The 19847-nt window shown below is 38.8% G+C and overlaps 1 protein-coding gene across 2 annotated transcripts; it reads left to right on the top strand.

The window, feature by feature from the left end:
* The first annotated feature begins 129 nt into the window (after positions 1–129).
* LOC111343985 (GATOR2 complex protein WDR59) lies at positions 130–19073 on the top strand. 2 transcript variants are annotated; one of them, XR_015998708.1, is made up of 25 exons: positions 130–232; positions 639–688; positions 1208–1343; positions 1584–1669; positions 2166–2246; positions 2638–2675; positions 2853–2941; positions 3339–3455; positions 4373–4450; positions 5341–5515; positions 5729–5808; positions 5899–6111; positions 6765–6929; positions 7856–7951; positions 8627–8765; positions 10604–10676; positions 11395–11551; positions 12164–12291; positions 12568–12759; positions 13011–13197; positions 13918–14099; positions 14761–14903; positions 15490–15597; positions 16523–16789; positions 17989–19073. XR_015998708.1 is itself a non-coding variant. In XM_088753295.1 (24 exons), exons 1-24 carry the CDS (start codon positions 173–175, stop codon positions 16657–16659), a joined length of 2910 nt encoding a protein of 969 aa, XP_088609421.1. In that variant the 5' UTR covers positions 130–172; the 3' UTR covers positions 16660–17539. The 2 variants fall into 2 exon arrangements, 1 of the variants encoding a protein (XP_088609421.1); XM_088753295.1 differs by lacking the exon at positions 17989–19073 and having other exon boundaries at positions 16523–17539.
* The last annotated feature ends 774 nt before the right edge of the window (positions 19074–19847 follow it).

Here is a 19847-nt window from a genome sequence, read left to right as displayed (position 1 = left end):
GTCTAATAAGATCTATTTCTTCAACCGTCTCTTCCGCTCCGAAATTCCTGCACCCCAAATTCTTCCGACGAATTCTTCTCGGATATCGTCGGAGGCCGTTGCTGAACGTCGCCGTTAACTCGATGATAGTATCGAGCCTGTACTACCACAACATTGATCAGCGGATTTTCACATGAGTCAATTCAAGATGGCGGCTTACCAAGATCTCGTCGCACCACACAAAGACTTGCCCGTAGGTTTCTTTTTTACCGGAAATAATGTCACTATTTGCCTCCTGCATAGTAGCAATAGCAGTTATTATCTAGGCTGAGTACATTCAGGGTGATTCCGTTGGGGTGTCTTGCACATCAATCAATAAGTTGGTTGATCTGATTACGTACTGTTTAGGCAGACGACTGAAATTATTAATGTTACGCTCGCCCCCTGATTAATCTGCCTCGACAAGCGGACTGCTAGTGAGTCTGCCTTTTCATGCTAATTAATTTTCCAGTCACCTGTTAAAAATCTCCTACCTCAACTGTCTCGATAAATTTTGGGAATAAATTACTTCTGGTAGCAACTGTGCAAGTGAGCCATAAATTAAAACTTTCGTTAAATACTCCAAAAGTTTACTTACCAGGGAACATTTATCCTTCTAGGCTACAGTCATGGCTGTGGATTGTACGGGCCAGTTTTCTGTTTTAGGATCGTAAGTAACTTTTTCCAATAGTTGATATTTTGCGGTTCTTCCTTACAGCCCTTGGCGTTTTTGTGTTTTGCATGTTTCGTTCAGTTTGTGATCGCACATGTGCTTTAAATGCACCAAAACATTTAAATGCTCTCTCACTTATCAATCTTGTTTTAAGATTGCAGAGGTAGAATGATTGATAATAAATTCAAAGTAAATCATAAAAGAAACATTATTTACAAGCTTTGTGTACAAATGTCAAAATTTGCGATCACTGAAGAAATCAGTCACCAATCATTTATTATAATTATTTGAGTTGATGCAGGGCCCCTCTTGATACCAATATTACTGCTGAATACCACCCTGCTTTCACAGGGTTGTCATGAAGCTTTCATGGAGTTTGCCTTAAATTTAATCATCAAGTTACAAAATACATAGTCAGTCTGGATAAAAAAGTAAAAATCAAAAAGAGGAAAAAAGAGAGAAGAGATCTAATTTTTCCATAGATTTCAAAAGTGTCTTTTATGTGTTTTCGCACAGACGTAAAGGTTTAGCATTCATTGACCTTAATGCTCCTCACACGATCACTAAAAAGGTTTCGAGGAACAGCAAATGGGAATGTGGTGCTGTGGAATGGAATCCTCATTTAACACATGCTCACATATTTGCCTATGCAGTGAGTGTTCTCTTTTTTGTATACAGTAATTTTGACCATTATTATATCTGTATTTATACATTATATTATTATTATTATTACTGGTATTATTATTATTATAACTAATGATAAAAGATTCTGAATATTATATGAATACTATTGAGTTTTTTTTATATTGTATTTATGCAATGATTTATTTCATTTTTTAGTTAAAAGATTAAGTTACCCTCTGCTTTCTGAAATTTATTGTTGTACCTGCAGTCCAACCAAAAAACAGAGATTTGGTCGTGGAGAGATGGCAATAATGCACAACAACACATTCTAAGGGGTCACACAAGATCAATAAGGTACCTGCCTTTTGTTTCTTTGAATTCACTCTTTGTTCCAGACTTATTAACAATATCAATATTTATCTTTGTAAGAAAAGATCTAAGACAATTAAAATGAAAGTAAATGGCAAAAAAATTCATTTTAACTGCACTGTTTTGAGTTAAAGCAGTTTTGGACCTAGAGTGATGGTGTTGGACCTAGAGGGAGGGTCTGTGGGTTGGCCTGCTACCTCCTTCTTCCATGTTACTACACAATTTGAAGTATTTGATATTTACTTGCCTTGTAACATTCCAGAATTTATCTTGGCTACAGAGTAAAAAACAAGTTTCACTGCTTTCTGAATCAAAATTTTGACTCACCTGTTAAGTCTTAGAGGAATCCTTTAAGCTGTTGAAATTTTGAAAATTCTACGCAATTATTAGGTGTATTAAGAGGACCTACCTGCAGTAAATTTTACCAGTTACCACTTGAAATGGAGAGCACTGAAGAACTAATTGATTTGTTTGATTCTAGTGACTTGAACTGGTCATGGTTTGACCCTCAGCTTCTTGCCACTTGCTCAATGGACCAGTTTATTTATATTTGGGACTTGAGGTACGGCAGTGTTTGTGATTATGGAACTACATGTGAGAATATTAGATAATCACCTTAAAGATAAGTTAGTCTGCTCTCTTAGTGACTTGACCTTTTAACTCCCATGAGTGATCAAGAAAGAATTTTTCCTTACAATATCAATACAGTGTCAAGCAGATAGTTGATGAGAGTGAAGAAAAATATCAATTAGGGGATTGTTAGTTGATCTAATACCAAATTCTCCAAACAAACATCAGAAGAATTGTATAACAGACAGTAAGGAGAGTTACTAATGAGATTTTAGGGGTAAAAAATGTATGAGACGTTGTAGAGCTGTTATCCCATTTATGTAGCCCTTTCACTGTTATAAGGCAAGTTGTTGCATGTATTTGCCCTTCTGTACTGTTTACAGGGACGCAAAAAAGCCAGCCAGCTCACTTCAGGCCATTGGTATGTGTAGACTAGATAATTATGTCATCTTGAAAATATTTCAGTTATAATTGACAGTACTTTGATTATTATTATAGAATGATTAGATCGTAGAGAAGAGTTATTTACCTTGAAGAATTTGTTAACTTTAACTGGATTAATTTTCATCAGAGATTTATTAATGTCATTTCATGTCAGTTGGAGCTTCTCAAGTCAAATGGAACAGAGTAAATCGACATGTGCTTGCCACCAGCCATGAGGGAGATGTGAGAATCTGGGATCTTAGGGTACTGATATTTCATTGACGATAATGTGTCTTTCCCTCACCCAATTTTCAGAGGATAAATCCCCATTGATATGATGTTGGTTGGCCTGCAAATGTTTTTTTATCACAACATGCGAGCAGTCATGAGAAGAACTGTTCTAATGGGGACAATGACTTCCATAACATTAAAGAGGGTGTGTTCATTCATTGTGGTAAAATAAACAGTGTACCCCCAACTGCTGGTAAATAACTGTTCCATATGACACTCTGCTAAATTAAACTGAGTTGTAACTTCAATTTCACCACAAAAAATAAACTAAAGTAATAGCATTTACATACTGTGTAATTATTGTTGATGATATTTAACAACTAAGTGGTCTTTGGAAGCAGACTAATTATCAGTTGCATCATTTTTATAGAAAGGTAACACCCCTGTGGTGTATGTCACAGCCCACCTTTCTAAGATTCATGGATTAGATTGGTCTCGCTCCAGTGGAACAACACTCGCAACCTGCAGCAATGACACTTTTGTCAAGGTCAGTCTTAAAGTTGTGTTAATTTTGCAATAGGTCCCTTTCCATGAACAATCATGTGCTCAAATGTCAAATGTTTGAATTAAAGAGCATTGTCACATTTATAAGTGGAGTTGGTCCCACCAGAAAACTTAAGCCTAAATTTTTTGCAATCCATGTAAATCTTCACTTTGGTCAGTCCTCAACCCTCTGGTGACAAGGGTCTAATTTTGCCCCAGCCTATAGTATCACTTCATAATCAAACATCAAGAGCAGCTCTTGATTTTTAAATAAAATGTCCTTCACCATACCATGGGAAACATATGAAGAACAATATCGAGAATGCGCATACTGATGGTATGGTGTAAAGAGTTAACTGTCCTGTTTTGTTTTTGATTTGTTGTATATTTTTATTTATACCTTTTTGGTGTTCAAAGTTTTTTCATCTGTAAAAGGAATTCCTTGTGGTATTTTAAACATACTCGATTAACAAATGGTAAACACCACAGCGTACACTATTGAGTTATGGATGCACACGGGAGGTTGCTAAGCACAAAAGAAGCATAAGAGTCGCTCGAGGCAATAGCCGAGAGCAACTCTAGCTTCTTGAGTGCTTAGCAAACCTCCCAAGTGCATCCATAACTGAATAGTGTACGCTGTGGGGTTTACCATTTGTTTTATAACATAACATTGATACATTGTAGCTAAAGAGTTCCCTTTTATTTAATAAATCTTACGTGACCAGAAAAAACAAGCGCGCGCGGAAACATAGTCTTTGCATTTGCTCACGTCAGCAGCGTACACCCATGGGCAAATGGGGGATGCTAAATTGACCAATCAGAGCGTGCGTTTTACTTTGGTTATGTTATAAAATGCTTTGGCGTAGCTCCATTAAACCTTTGAGACAGTTGTTCACATCTGAAGTTTTTTCTTCTTCTCAGTTGTGGAATACAGAAAACCCTCGGCAACCAGAATACCAGCTGAAGGCAAATTCCCCTGTCTGGCGGGCCAGATTCACAGTAAGGGCTGCAGTCAATTTTTCAAATTTTTTTGTGGAAAAATCTTGTTGTCATGAAATAAATGTCATATAGATTCTTGGAACAACACAGTACTGTGTTTACCTGTGTGTATAATACACAGTTTATTTCTATAAAAATAACCATGAAAATCAGGGTTCCAAAGATGATATGGCTTACAATTTGACAGAGGACAATATAAATAATCGTGAACTTGATTTCGACCAACTTTTTCAGAGTATGACTTCAAAGGTTTTTTCATGTAGAAACTCTTTTTTTTGCAAGGCTGTTTGTTATCATTTTCAACTTTTTGTAATAAGTTGGCTATCAGGAGTATACAAGTAATTTCAAAGTTTTTGTAATATAGGTATGGTTATCTCAATAAATATTGTAGGAAGCATTGACATGTTTTTTTCTGTGAAAACTTTTTTTTATGAAAATATTAGGGTAAATACAGTATATGGCTACACATTCCAGCATTACTGCCAGAGTGAACTACAGAAAAAATACTCCGTGTGATAAATAGTCAATCTGTCACTGAAGGGTCACTACATCTCGAATGCACTTGTCATCAAGAAAAGAGAAACAATCTTTCCACCAATTAGTACTCTATTGTCTTTTTGAGACAGTCCCCTTTTCAATGATTGTTGGAATGATACAATTTACAGATATCCACCTAAAGCAACATTAGAGTCAGAGGGGATGCATTTTAATCACAATTACTATAATCCTGTACAAAAGTCAGAAAAGTCTGCTGATCTTTTTAGATGTACTCTTTAAACCCTGTGAGCTAGAAGGGGGAGCCAACTTAATTTGCATGTCAAAATCACTGGAAATTAATATAGAAAATATTGCTTTGTCTGTCAATTAAAGTTTTTTCAATTTCTTTCCAGCCATTTGGTGAAGGCCTTGTAACTGTCACTGTCCCTCCACTGAGGCGAGGAGAAAATAGCTTATCTTTGTGGAATATACTGAACATCAGCTCACCCGTGCCATCCCCAGTGAATACATTTGTTGGTCACAGTGATGTTGTTTTGGAATTCCAGTGGAGATCTCAAATAATGGAAGGTGAAACTATTATGGGAAGAGCTGTGATAGGGAGGGAGGAATACACAAAATACCTTCTGGACAGGACTCACAAGTCATTCTTTTCTTTTAATGTGTTTGAAATAACTTTGTTTGTAGTCCAAAGTGGTATTTAGACTAGTATTGCTGCCATTCTCTATAAATTGTTTCTATCCCCTAAATGCCAATGCATGACATGAGTGATTTCTACCCCAGATGAGGAACAGTTTCAACTCATCACCTGGGCCAAAGACCAAACCTTGCGAATGTGGGCAATGGAGTCTAAATGGATCATGGTAAGATTAAAAAAAAATATGTAGCTTAGTTGAGATATCCTGAATTTTTCGATATCCAATCAAGAGTTGTTCCACTTCACTCACTAATAGGCCTGTAGTGGAGATGTTACAGCCAATTTTCCTTCTGAAACCACGGGCACAACAAGTCCCACCATGTGCGACGACTTGATTGAATCCGCCATATCAGAGTCTGTTATTATTGGTTCGGCTGATGTGATCCCTGTCATGGCTGCACAACCACACACTTTACAGCAGGAGTTTGCGCTTATTAACGTTAACTATCCAAATGTAATTGTTGAACAGGTGAGTGTAAATCCCACCAGCTCTTGAACGTTAAAACTGATAGAGCTATTTCCGATAAGCGTTGTGAAACCAAAGTGATCGCCTCGGTCAATCAGAAGAAAGGAAAATTCCTTTATGAGCCATTGAGAACTCAGAGTAAATCGACCAAACTGCCGAAAGCGCGGGAAAACGCAGCAAAGCGCAGGCGACCAAGTCGTGATTAGTCGTGATTGGTTTTAGGTTTGCTTGGTTTGCACCTGATTGATTAAAAGAGTGGCGCGAGTTTTCAGGACCAATCATAAAGCGAAGTAAAGCAAAACCAAGATTACTTACGATACTTATTGAAACCTGCCCTAAACATGTAATTTTCTCCTGACTATATCAATACACATCCATATCTTTCCAAATACTCTTGCCTTACTCATAAGGATGTAGAAAGAGGTTGCGAGGGAAAGTTACTTGTTAGCATATGGGAGTTTAAGGGTTCATTTGATTTTTTTTTTTTTTTAAAGAGAGACAATGAGATTAAAGTGTCTTTCCTAAGGACGCAACTTAACAAACTGACCAGGGCTCGAACTAAAACCTCTCGATATAGAAAGCTCACCTCCTGACCATCGCGTTTCCTGTCTTGTGAACGAGGCTGTTCAGTCAAGGTGATTGTTCTTTGTTTTCAGATGGACGCTGGACACAGGAGCTGTACGGTGAACGTTACCAATGGCCGTAATGTTGTATCGTTATTAATAAACTTCCCAGCTCACTATCCCAATAATGCCATACCATCATTTGAGTTTACGCCTGACTCCTCCATTGACCTCAGTACTAAAACCAAGCTAATGAAGGTAAGCTGGGATATCAAGGAAGAAATTCTCTGTTATGACTGTTGCATATTCTGTATCATAACACGTGAGAAAGCTTTGTTTTGAAGGAGATAGATCGCAGATATACTTGAAGTGTCTCTAACTGTCGATACTAGGATGCTGACAACGCGAATTTGTTGAACAATCAAGAGCTTCTTAGTTGGTGACATTTCCTTCATTCTCCAGACGTTAATAATGTTTGATTCAGGGGTAATACTGGAGGGAGAAATGAAATGCTAGTCACTCAGAGGGTTGAATTTGTGCAAGAATCAGGGCTCGACACAAACGGTAGCCTACTAGCCACAGACTAGTAGAATTCAGTTTTGCCGGGCTAGTGGTTTTCGATTTCCACTAGCCAGTTTGGCTAGTAAACAAACTGAAATTGTCGTAACAACTAAGTTGTCACTAGCCACTTGGCTAGTAAGTTGAAAAGTTAGTGTCGAGAATGAGTAAATGCTGAAGTCAAACTTTATTACACGATGGAAACCTAAAAAACGTCACAAAGACAGAGACCTACAAAAATAAGTTATTTTGCTTAAAAAAATCCGGTGATGAGATATAATGAGAGTCCAGTTTAGAGGGGGTTCCACTGTATTGGAATCCAAGACGGAGTATAGAAAAGTCGCAGCACCCTACTTCGAGTCCACTCAGACGCTGGCGTTTTCAGCGCTGACTCGCTCTTTTTTACTTTTTAACAATTAAATGTTTGAATCTTGAGTGACCAGCATGTAATTTATCCTTACTACGGCTGAATAATTTATTAAGATCATGAGAATAAAGAAAATGCTCGTCAACCTGAGAGGCTTTGATTGTTTAGCTAATTCTCCTTGTCATTACCAAAGGAAATGTATAGAGAACAGTATGGAGAATATGCATACTGATGTTAGGGTGTATTCGTTTCCTTTCAGACTTTACGTGAGACTGCTCAGACGCATGTGAAGTCAAACCAAACGTGTCTTGAACCATGCCTCAGACAACTCGTCAGCCATCTTGAAGAATTAACGGTGAGCAGGGAACTTTTTGTATATAGTTTTCCTTTCATTTATAGCCAGACATATAGATAACAAAAGAAAGCCGTAAAACTCTTGAACAAAAGCTCATCTTTCAAACCGGCAGTCTAAATCCCATAGGGATCAACGAACGCTTTTCATTCCACTAATTTATTCATGTTTTTCTCGTTGCCATGTTCCCACCAATAACGTAGCTCCATTTTCTGCCTTTAAAAGCACACACAACCCACAATTCCTCTACTCGCTCCGACGAAGGGCTAACGCTCGAAACGTCAGCTTTTGTAATCGTTATGGTGGCCAATTTACCATTTCAACTTTGTTGATATATCCAAATTAGATAGATAACAAGTCTTACCTGATAAGTTTGAGTATTCTCATTACCTGTTTGCTGGTTGATGTATGGATATTAAGGATAGAAGTTACCTGTGAATCACTTCCGGGAGTTAAAGGGCAAAGAGGCACGAGACTAAAGTTTTAATCAGAAAATGGCTTTAACTACCTTTAGTCAAAATAGGTGCGTCAACTGTCATGGAGTGTCATGTTACTAATTATGCTCAACATCTTAAAACTAAATTTTTACAATCTTTACGTCTGAGAATAGTCTTTTGAAATTGTATTGAGATGAGCAATCCATGACTTAATAATTTTTTTTTAATCTCGTCAATTTAGCTTCAAGAAGATTTACCCATGGACCCATTCCGGCCTGCGTCGCCGATCCATGGGAGACTAGACCCAGTCTCGTATGGAAGCTATTCGGACGCAGCCATTCCTTTCCCTCGCACCTCTGGTGCAAAATTTTGTGCATGTGGTAAGTAAAGGGGTACATCACGTGCTTTTTATGGCATGTTTTATCACAACATCACTGAGAAGCCGAATTTTTCTTTTTTTTGTTTAAAATCCGCACATCCAGACAGTTTTTGCTTCAAAGTTTCTTCGTTTTGAGACGCTGTTGAAATCTCGTAGGTTTCTCTTGAATCGGTCAGGAGTCAATCACAAAAAAAGACGTGTTTTGCTTTGTATTCAGTGGATCGTTTGCTCTTGCACAGGTTGTACAATTTGATCAGAGCCCTGTTTGTTTGTTCCTTTGTCCTTGTCACGAGAAAATTTGTTTATCCAATTATCATTATCATCATCATTATTATCATTATTATTATTATTAGTGTTATTATCATTATTATCATTGGTAGTAGAGGTGTCGTAAGCCTAAATAATGCACTTTTCCGATTATACATCTCACAGTGCTCCTCTTTTTAGTCGTTCGGGAATTCTACCGATAAAAATGCTTTACTTCAAATTGGTTGCCTCTTTGTTACATGACATCAAAAATTGCTGTGCTCCTCTCAATATTTCTGAACTTTTTACTCACTCTGAACAGGTTCATTCCTACTCTACTCGTTTCTCAGTAGCTGGAAGCTTTTATATAAAACAGGCGAGAACAAATCATCAGTTGTTTTCCTTTTCTAGAGTTGGTGCGAAAATATGGAATGGCATCCCCCCTGAAATTCGTAAGCTAAAGAAAGCACCTTTTAAACGTGAGCTAACTCACTTGCTTTTGAAAATTCTTGAAATTGAGGAGATGAATGTTGACTTGCGCTACCTTGACCTTTCTAGCTTATATTTGTATTTCAACTGATTAGCTTTCTCTTTGACCTGTTAAAAACTCCCTTGTGTGACTGGCTCAGTTAAAACCTTTAACATGATTTTACTACTATTATTTATTATTTATTTTTATTTGCTCATTTATTTATTTATTTCATTGTTGCGTGTGTGTGTGCGTGTGTGTGTGTGTGTGTGTGAGCCTATACAGTGTCTGTTTAGGTAGCCCGCCTAGAATAGCTTTGCTAACTGCGGGCTACAAAAGCCTTTATTTCTTTCATTTTAAAAAAAAATAAAGTCAATGTTGTTGTAAATATATATCTAGGGCCATCAACGGACATAATCTGCTGGGAAAACAGTGCAAAAACTTGGCAAAGTTGGATTTTCATCCCCTTAGAAATTTAATCCCCAAGAAAAAGGAGACAAAATATAATTTTAGAAACGAATTATGTTATTGCTCCAAAGTTGATACAGGCCATTTTAAAAATTCTTTTTTAAATCGCCCAATTTTCAAATACAAGGCAGCGTAGTAAGTTTAATTTTGTTTTTTTACATGTTTTTACTATTTTTTTAAGTCTTTGCTACTTTAAAATAGGGACCTTACGCAATCAGGACGGCAACGCCAAGGAAGACTTCGATTAAAAAATGAATTTCTACTCTTAGTTAGAATTTCAAAAATGGTTGCAGGAGCTTACTGTCTCATACAGCGCCACAGCTCAACTTCAGCATGACGTATAAAAGTAGCGTTGAGTTTCAAATGGAAATTAAAATAATGTGCCGTCGTGGTTTCGGTTCGCAGAAGACGCAAATTTTGGCAATTTAACGTTGTTGTTTTGCATAGGACGGCTAAGAAATGTACAAAGTTTCAAAACACACGTGCTGAGCTGTTGTTCTGCCAATTAGATCTCTTGTTTTTCCACGTCCACTTTGCCGTCGCCGTCGTGGTTGCGTAAGGTCCCTAATGTTTCACTTTGGGACGTTAGCTATGTAAATTTTTATGTTGTGAGTAAGTAGACACTACTTCTACCATTATCATCATTTTTATTTCAGGGTTACTTGTGTGCTTCAATTTACCGGGAAGATATAGTGGCCGTGTGGGGTCTGGTGGAGAGCCAACTCCCAGGTACTACTTATCCCCAGGAGTAATGGACGCCTGACATAACTGGTAGTTTTCAGTGAATGTGTTTGTTTCAGGATGATATTTCGAAATCGGGAGAAGGAATACTGTGTTTATCTGAAATGCGCACCATTCGACTCTCTCTTTTAGAGTAAGTTTAACACCCGTTTATCAGCCCTAGCCTATCAGTTCTCGGATTTGCGTCTAGTTTCTACTAACCACGTTGTAGTGTGCACACCTGCGTGTGGTTCGATCCAATCTAGAATTTTGAACCAATATCTCGGGAAACTTCTTCAAAATAACGCGTCCTCATCGCTATGCAGCCTATCTCGTCCCTCCCATTTCCCATTTCCCCCTTCCCCCGTTTTCCCCCACCCCGTTTTCTCCTCTCCCTGTTCTCTCCTCCTACTTTCCTCCTCTCCCGTTCTCTCCTCCCCCTGTTCTTCCCTCCTACTTTCCTCTCCCCTCGTTCTCTCCTAGAAATGTTTATTTAACCTCTTTGATTGCTACCAGCCTCGACTCACAGTGGAAAGCAACCATTGAATTTTTGATATGTCTGACTTTTATAATTTCTCTCCTTAAACCATTGATCTAAATTAAAATCATCTCAAAGGAACCTTTGAATGGGCCAAGGTATCACTCCTCAAAAAAAAAATACACGAGATGGGTTTTACATCCGGGCTATTTCTAACTTTTCATTTGCGTTCTTATTTTCCTTGTACAGGTCCCTGTCGGCCTTTTCTGCGTACAGCTCTCGCCCCAGTGGCGGCCCAGCTCTCCCTCCTCTCACAAACAGCTCGCTTCAGAAGTACAGACCTACATTCGGTGCATTCGGACAACAATCGTCTGCAAGGAACATGATGTTCAGATCGTTAAACCAGGTGAGCAGAAATGCGCCTTCTGTTTTGTGGATTGTAGGGTAGCAGGGATGGCAAAATGCCGGGAAAGTGCGCCTGTTACTATCGTGATCTTACTAACCCATAATTCTCTATTGAATTTCTTACGTTATTAAGTTTTAAATTGACTCGCCTTCATCCAAATATAATATAATACAAATTACGCTGTTTTAAAAGGATATCCAGCTCCGAGAAAAGCCGCAACTGCGCACGTGTAAAATTACGATAAATTCTACGTGTGTTTGATATTGCCAATCAGCTGCTGATACATCACTCGCCTTTTGTGCCACTCATTCATTAATAAAGTAGATGCTTCTTGTCAGTAAAGGCCTGTGGTGTTTACATAATAATCAAAATAATATAATGGTTGCTTTTAGATGTGGAATTTCTCTTCTCGCGTTCAACTCGATATCTCACTCGTTTGCTGCATTCATTTTTGAGAAATCCAACAGAACCCTCGAAGAGAAAAACCATATCTACGCATGTCCATGTATTATTTTCAATTTATTATCATTCCCGGTCTCTTAAATTTGCCCTTTAAAGGTGAAAAGAAGTTACAAATTCATCACCGTTGACTTATTGTGTTGTTTCAAGCAGCAAGGTGATTTACATGATGCACAGAAGTACGGTGGAGTGACCTCAAGGAGTAGCGATGTTGGCCCCGTTGTGATTCGTGACGTCAGTGCTTTGATGCCCATCCACCAGTCATTGGGACAAGCCTACACGTAAGTTCGACCGATTAATTTCCGTATTGTGCAGAAAAAAAGTAGTGAGAAGGTACACAAAACACCTTAGATCAACAATTCATGAACAGTCATAATTGCTTAGCCTTGCTACCATCGTTGCGAGAGAAGCAGAGATGCTTTGAATGTAAACGATAGTATTTCAAATCCATTGTAACAAATGCGTTAAAATTCTCGGAAACAGATCTGATCTGGTAAGATGCACATAAGTATACTAAAAGTTTTGAAGTTAAGAAATTTTACCATGTTGTTTTCAAGGCTGGAAGGAAAGAAAATCACTGAAATATGTAAAAAGAATCTGGCAGCTGCTATGACAACTGGCCGCAAAGACCTGGTACAGACGTGGTCGCTTTTGAGTTCAGTCCTCGATAAGAAGCTCGCGCCCACTGATTCGATGGATGAGACGCCCTGGGCACTACATCCATTTGGACGGAAAATGATCAAATCCCTGTGAGTAAACAATTCATTCTTGCTAAGCGATCCTCAATTAACAACTAACACAAAATGACTTCCTCTAAATACTAAGACATCACGAGGATATCTACCATTTACGAAAACATGCCAATCGAAAACCAGAGCCTGTTTCATCTGGCAACGAAGATGGCAAGCACAGACTCACCGAGATATTCATGCTCCGACTTTCCTCAAACAAAACACGGAGCTCAAAGATAGCAGCTCATCTACCACTTTCCTATCAACAGAATGGATTATTACTTGGGCATCCGGGACATTCAGATGTTAGGAATGCTGGCATGTGTTCTGGCCCACCCCTCCCTCCCAGAACCCTTCAAACCTCCTAAAGTTGACTTTAAGCCGGAAGTCGTTGCATCGAGCAAGTTGTTCACTTATGGCTCGTCCTCATCACAAGTCGCTGATACTCCTTATCAAGTAAGTGGCCACTGTTATTAGGTGTGAAGGAGGGGGCCTGGAAGGTTTAATTTTTTTTTTGGGGGGGGGGGGGGACGGCGATGAGAGGGGTGGTTAAATTTTGAATAAATATTGTTTGAATTGCAACTATAAGTAAGGGCAGAAGTCAGAATTTTGCATGTCTTTTGCCACGAACAGAGTGACACAGAGTTGAAGACGGAATTGAGGATGATATTGCTGAGGCGTTTTACGATTTTGCATGACGAAGACGCACTGGTTACAATTGAGATGATTTAATTATAACAACTATATTAGAAGGATTCAACGAAAGTAGGAAAGCAAATGCCAGAATCGAAAGTCGGAAGTCGGACATCCCGAACTGGCTCTCGTGGATTTTCAAAGTAACACGATTCCTACAGTAAAAATGATTTACCGAACAACAAGCGGTTAAAAAAATTTAGCTTATTGAGGTGCTATAACCCATTCCTCTCAGATACCGGTAGAGCGCCATTACCAATTGAATTACGAAGGAATATGTAAGATAGTAGTGGGTTCTTTCGTTCCCTGCTGAAGAATTTGACCACAAACGTTGTAATTGACGAATAGTATCTAAGCTGTTGATAATACACGACAAAGATACCCTCATAGATAAACTTGAATTCGGAAAAACCTCAGAAATTTTCTTAAACAATTACCTGTGAAGTTGAATTTGTTACTCTTGTTGCGTATCTTGTCTTAAAGTCCAACAAGAGGCCAAAATCTGTCGGGGGTGTCATAACAGAACAGCCAGCTGATATGTCACCAGCGGAGGAGCAGTGGAGCGAGATTTCATTTCCTTATAGTGGTGGCTGGTCGCCGCCTGTGTTCATTCGAGCACAAAGTCCTCGAGATGAACAGCGGAAACAGTACGAGAAAGATTGTCGGTGAGTTTAGCGATTTCTTCTTTCACTTTCATGATAAAAACAAATTATCTTGCAATTCCCCAGCACCACAGTTTCATTAGAAACTTAACACTTTTATTCATCTGGAGCTTATTCTACTTACTGTGCACGAAATGACTAGAAAGGTTGCTACGCCTTTTGAATGGGGAGCTTGTCCATCGCAAATAACCTCTCAGTATATTTCCACTTTTTCTTTCCTTCGCTGGGACCAATTCCTACTCCTGGCTGGAGAGAGGCACCGTGGACGTTTGGTGTCGTGCCTAATATTTCCATCTATTATAATTTATATTATTAAAAACTAGATCATTGGATAATGCAATTCAAGACTTTTTATTGGCTTAGCCATTATGGTATATCAGCCAATATACCATAATCTACAAATATGGTAAGCGTACGTGTCAGCTTAAAATCAAAAGAGAGCTAAAAATTTAATAAAATTTAATAATTTAATTTAACGTTTTTAATAAAACAATTATTCACCAAAATTCCAGACCTCAGGTATGGACAAAGACATAACCGCTTTCTACAGACCATGATTTTCTCATCACATTCGACTATTGTAATTATTTCCTTTTTCAAGCAGCGATGTCACTTGAAACTAACTAATTACTTGACATAGCCTAATACTGGGAATCTTTTCCAGATTTGTCGATAGTTCAGAGCTTCAATTACACGATCATTACATGAACCAATATGCTGATGTTTTGTACCGCTGGAATCTGTTGGGCAAGAGAGCTGAAGTCATCAAATTCCTAAGTGAACCTCAAAAACCACACAGCGGAGTAGGTGAGTGACCAGGGGTATTTTTTGGTCTCGGTAGCGTAAAGATTTAGCCAAGCCTTTTACAGGGTTGCCACGGTCAGGGAAGAGTCAGGGAAAAACAAAAATTTTTCAAGGTCATGGAAAAGTCAAGGAATTTTGCAAAACGTCAGTGAAAAGTCAGGGAATTTTGTTTTGAGGGTTCCACAAAGGTTTGTGAAGTAGGCGATCGAGTGTAGGAAATCGGATAGAAAGCTTAAAAGCGATGGAGAAATGTAAAAGTGGATTTGGCCTGTTTGATAATTAATTTAATTCAAGGTCAGTGAAAAATGTTTTGAGGTCAGTGAAAAGTCAGGGAATTTTTTGGGTTCTTATGAGTGGCAACCCTGTTTTAGTGGAAGCGGAGTTGTAGTGAGCTCATTTTACGGCTCTTTATTTTATTCCCCGCTGGTAGCATATTTGCTAACTTACGTTTCTTCTTGACTCGGCGAGATGCCATTTTTCTTAGACATGAGGCTTTGCTAACGCGCTTCGCAAGCGGAATTGCATGAAAACGATATAGTTAAATCATTAAATATCATTTTGATGATATTTTTTGTCTTTTCGGTCGTAGAATTCAGTACCCGCTGTTACAACTGTCCTCAGATGTTTCGTGGAGCTCAGTGTGGCACTTGCAAAGCGCTGGGTTTTCAGTGCGTTATATGTCATGTGGCTGTTAGAGGTAAGGTAAAGGGGATTTTACTGACAGTCGGTTAAATACCGCGATGATGATTGTGTAATGTGTGTAAGACGTGTGCGTGACTAACGTGACCTTGACGGATACCAAGTCCTTTTCATCGGTTTCCTGATGTGATGCCTTGTTCAAGTGTAGCATTACTGAAATATTAGGATGTACAGGAGGTAGCTAAAACATAGACTTTTTAACAAGGGCCTTATTTTGGTGTTTCTTTTTCCTGGCGCTTTGTTTGTGCGTTTTTTTGTCAAATACTGAACAAGGGCTCTCCATATTATTGCAAGATAATTTGTTTTTATCATGAAAATGAAAGAAGAAATCGCTAAACTCACCGACAATCTTTCGTACTGTTTCCGCTTTTCATCTCGAGGACTTTGTGCCTTATTTTGGTGTTTCTTTTTCCTGGCGCTTTGTTTGTGCGTTTTTTTTGTCAAATACTGAACAAGGGCTCTCCATATTATTGTTTGATGTTAAAATGGGCCAGAAGTAGTCTCACTCTTGTACCAGTCGTCTCAAAATCCCTGTTCTAAGTTTCCTGGAGTCAAACGGCACGCGTTTCTCCGCCCTCGTACGTCTCTCTCCTTGTGCAATAGCCTTTCCTTCGTGCGCGTGAGTCGTGTCTTCCATGTGCAGCGCAGCCATGGTAAATACGAAAGAAATTCTAAGAGGAATTATATTTCAAATTAAATCAACAATTCAACCCCTTAAAGATACGAGTAGTGGTCACGATTCTCCTTTTTAGAGTCTTTAAGGACTGTCAGCTCGACTTTCTTTTTGGGGGAGAAAAGAATATCAAGGACAGTCCCAAAAAAAAAAAAAAACACTGATAAATAGATTGTCTACAAATAGAATTTTATCCATGCGATCAGGAATCCTTGATTGTGATATGTTGTTTTCTCTTTTGTTTCTGAAGGCGCCAGTAATTTCTGTGTGGCGTGCGGTCATGGCGGGCATACATACCATCTTATGACGTGGTTCGAAACAATGGACGTCTGCCCGACTGGGTGTGGCTGCCGGTGTTTAGAGGTTGGCACATTTATCGTCGACTGACTGCATCCGTATACAAATTGGTCGAATAACAACAATTGCTACGACGACGTGCTCCAGAAACTTTGGAAATAAGAGCAAATTAAACTCGATCGAGGAGTACCGGGAAATGCTATCAAGATTCTTCAAAGTGGTAAGCGCAAACTCGGTACATAAGAGGTTTCCATTCATTTTGATTGTCAAGACTAACCCACAGTAGAGGGACGCCATTCAAGGAACATGAGAGCACTGGACATACCTTTGAACGGACTAAATTTGATGCGGGACAAATGGGAAGACACGGTGTCCTTGTTGTTACCCGAAAATTGCGACACATTTTGATTAAGTGGAAAGTAGAGAGGAATTTCAGAAATATAGTAGAAAACATTTGAATCAGAAGTTGAAAATTGACTAAAAGCCCAGTGGAAGGAATCAATCAAAAGTAGTAACGAGTAACCAACAGGTCTTAAAAGTTGAAATGCAAGTCTGAAAAATTTCAGGCCGCGGTTGGGTTTGAACTCCTAGGCACCATGGCCGCCTCTACTAACAACTATAAAGCTACATGTTGAAAGTGAAGCAAATTGTAGTGACCTCCTTGTCCCCCATAAAGAAATTTGATCGCAATTAAATCCAACCAGTTATTGTTTTTGGTTATTGAGGTCTCTTTGGGAAGAATTCTGCTGACGTGCGAACAGAACGCTTCAGACGTGGTCAGTGCAGGGACCTGATTATTTAAAACACCGAAAAAAAAAACCTGCATTGGTTGCGGTTGATTTTTTAATTTATTTTCTAGCTTTTGACGTTTTCTTGCGTTTATTTCTACCTCTAACTTTTGTCTCAAAGTTCGAAAAAAAAATTATAAAAATTCCGCAATTTCGTTAGTTCAAATAAATGCCTTTTGGGAGTTGGCTTTCTATTCTAGATCAGTCCCGTGGGATGTAGCAAGGATATTCATAGGGGGTGGGATGGCGCCACGGTTAGGAATTTCTGCACGAACCCATGAAAATCACGTGCATGTCAGTCGTTCATTCTAATCAGGTGAGCAGTGCCGAAAATTATCTTCCATAGCAAAGTTCAGCGGTTATTTTTTGGTCTTACTAGTGTTTTGCTGTTTACCTATATTATCCTTGAATCATTTCTTCAAAAACAGGAAAGGTGTTACACCTGGCTGTGAAACTACAAAAAACAATTCTCTCCCAGTGCGGTCTCGAGATCAGTTGCACGTGTACTTCAAGAGAAGTACTGTAAACAACATTTCGTGTATGAATCAAGTGCGCCATTGTAGAAATGTTTTCAAAGTTTCAGTCATTCGCCAGGTAATGGTGCGTTTCTGCTACAATTGTGTTCCCTTAGGAATCTTTTATCTGGCTAACAAGTTTGATGATCAAAACTCTTATCGAAGTACAGGCAGATGTCCTTGGGGAACTTTTCAACGTGACCAGAATGTTCTTTTGCCGGAAAGTATTTCAGGAAGGGGCGACAACTTCTATAAGTGTTTTCGACTGAGACTTCATGTTTGGGTTACGGATTTATTTGTCAAAGGATTGCGACTAGTAAACCACTTCAGAGTTAGACTTCAAATCCGACCTCTTGTGAATAACAGACCACCCTCCCCAGCCAGGCTCCTAACGACGAACTAGGGTTTGAGATGTGACGGAAATTTTTATACTCTTACTCCCTCGTTGATTTTTATTGCTTTTCGCTGACTTCATTTCAAGAAAACACATCTTCTTTAATATGCTTTGTTACTATTTTATCCTCGCGGAAGTTAGACCGGAAAAAATCACGAAATATCTTTTACCAGTCATGTCGCCGATTGTCTTGGGAAACAAAAACAGAAAAACTGTTATCGTCCTTTTTTACAACAACAAACTTGTTTATCTCTTTCGTTAACGCAGCAATAGCGGACGATTTATAGTGCGAACAGAAGTTTGTGTTTAAACGGTTTTTTTTTTTTTTGTTTGTTTTTTGACTGTCCAAAAAGGAACTGCTGTACAGTGGAACGCGAACAGCAAGCTGCGAACGGTTTTCTCACACGCCACTTTCTTTAAGATGTTTGATCGCGTCACGCCAAGCGGTTTGGATGGAATGCGTTGCATGACGAGACCAATGGGATTTCATTGGCGAATCCATGGAGAACGTCTGGGTGTCCGCCCCTTCATCCTCCCCCACAAGAAATTTGGAGATTCCACTAATTGGCTAAAACCAAAAGTGTTCCCACTCCAGGACTGCATATTACAACTCCACCTTAAATACAGCTAACTTCATCATCTCGAATTCTCTCCTAGCTTATTTAGGCTTGAAAGAAATAATTAAAAATTCTAGATTCGACCCTGCAGTTTGCTCGTGGCGCTGTTTCATCGTGATAAGTTGTGTTTGCTATCAACTACAAACGCCTTCAAATATTCGATCAAATAAAGGAAACATTTTTTTAGTAATTTTATGTTCTGCTAGCTTCGACACCTCGTGTGTTCTGGAATGACTAGGGACCTTAAGCAATTGGGACGGCAACGCTAAGGAAGACGTCGATTAACTGAAAAATTAATTTCTACTTCAGTTAGAATTTTGAAAATGGCTGCATGTGTTTACCGTCTCTAACGGCGCCACACCTCAACTTCAGCATAACGTATATTAGCTGCGTTGAGTTCCAAATGGAAATTACAATACATACATACATACATAAACTTTATTTCCCTTCGGATTTATGAATAGCACTAGATGTGCTTGTATCTCCGAACATATAACTACAAACAAATGACAATAATTTTAAAATCGAAAGACTCTTATAAAACCTCATATAAAAATGCTAATAATTATATACTAATCCCCACTAAATATATAACTCCTAATGGCACGTTTAAAAGCTGCTAGAGTGTCTGACATTCTTAATTCATCTGATAAGCTATTCCATGCAGAGGCAGCAAGATAGCTGAAAGAGTGAAATTTGCCGTCGCGGTTTCGCTCTCAGACGACGCAAATTTTGGGATTTCACGTTGTTGTTTTGCAAAGGACGGCTAAGAAATGTACAAAGTTTTAAAACGCACGCGCTGGCTATTCTGGCTGCCCTTTAGATCTTTTATTTCGCCACGTCCTCGTTGCCGTCGCCGTCGTGGTTTGCTTAAGGTTCCTACTACCTGTTTGGGTTAAGGTGGCTGAACACAGTTTTGATACCTTTGTTTCTTTCACCATTTTCTCTAAAACCCTTGATCTCT

The sequence above is a fragment of the Stylophora pistillata genome, chromosome 3 (genome assembly GCF_964205215.1).
Source record: "Stylophora pistillata chromosome 3, jaStyPist1.2, whole genome shotgun sequence".
NCBI classification, from domain to species: Eukaryota; Metazoa; Cnidaria; class Anthozoa; order Scleractinia; family Pocilloporidae; genus Stylophora; species Stylophora pistillata.
Note: the sequence above shows the minus strand (reverse complement) of the source record. Positions and strands in the feature narration are given on the sequence as shown.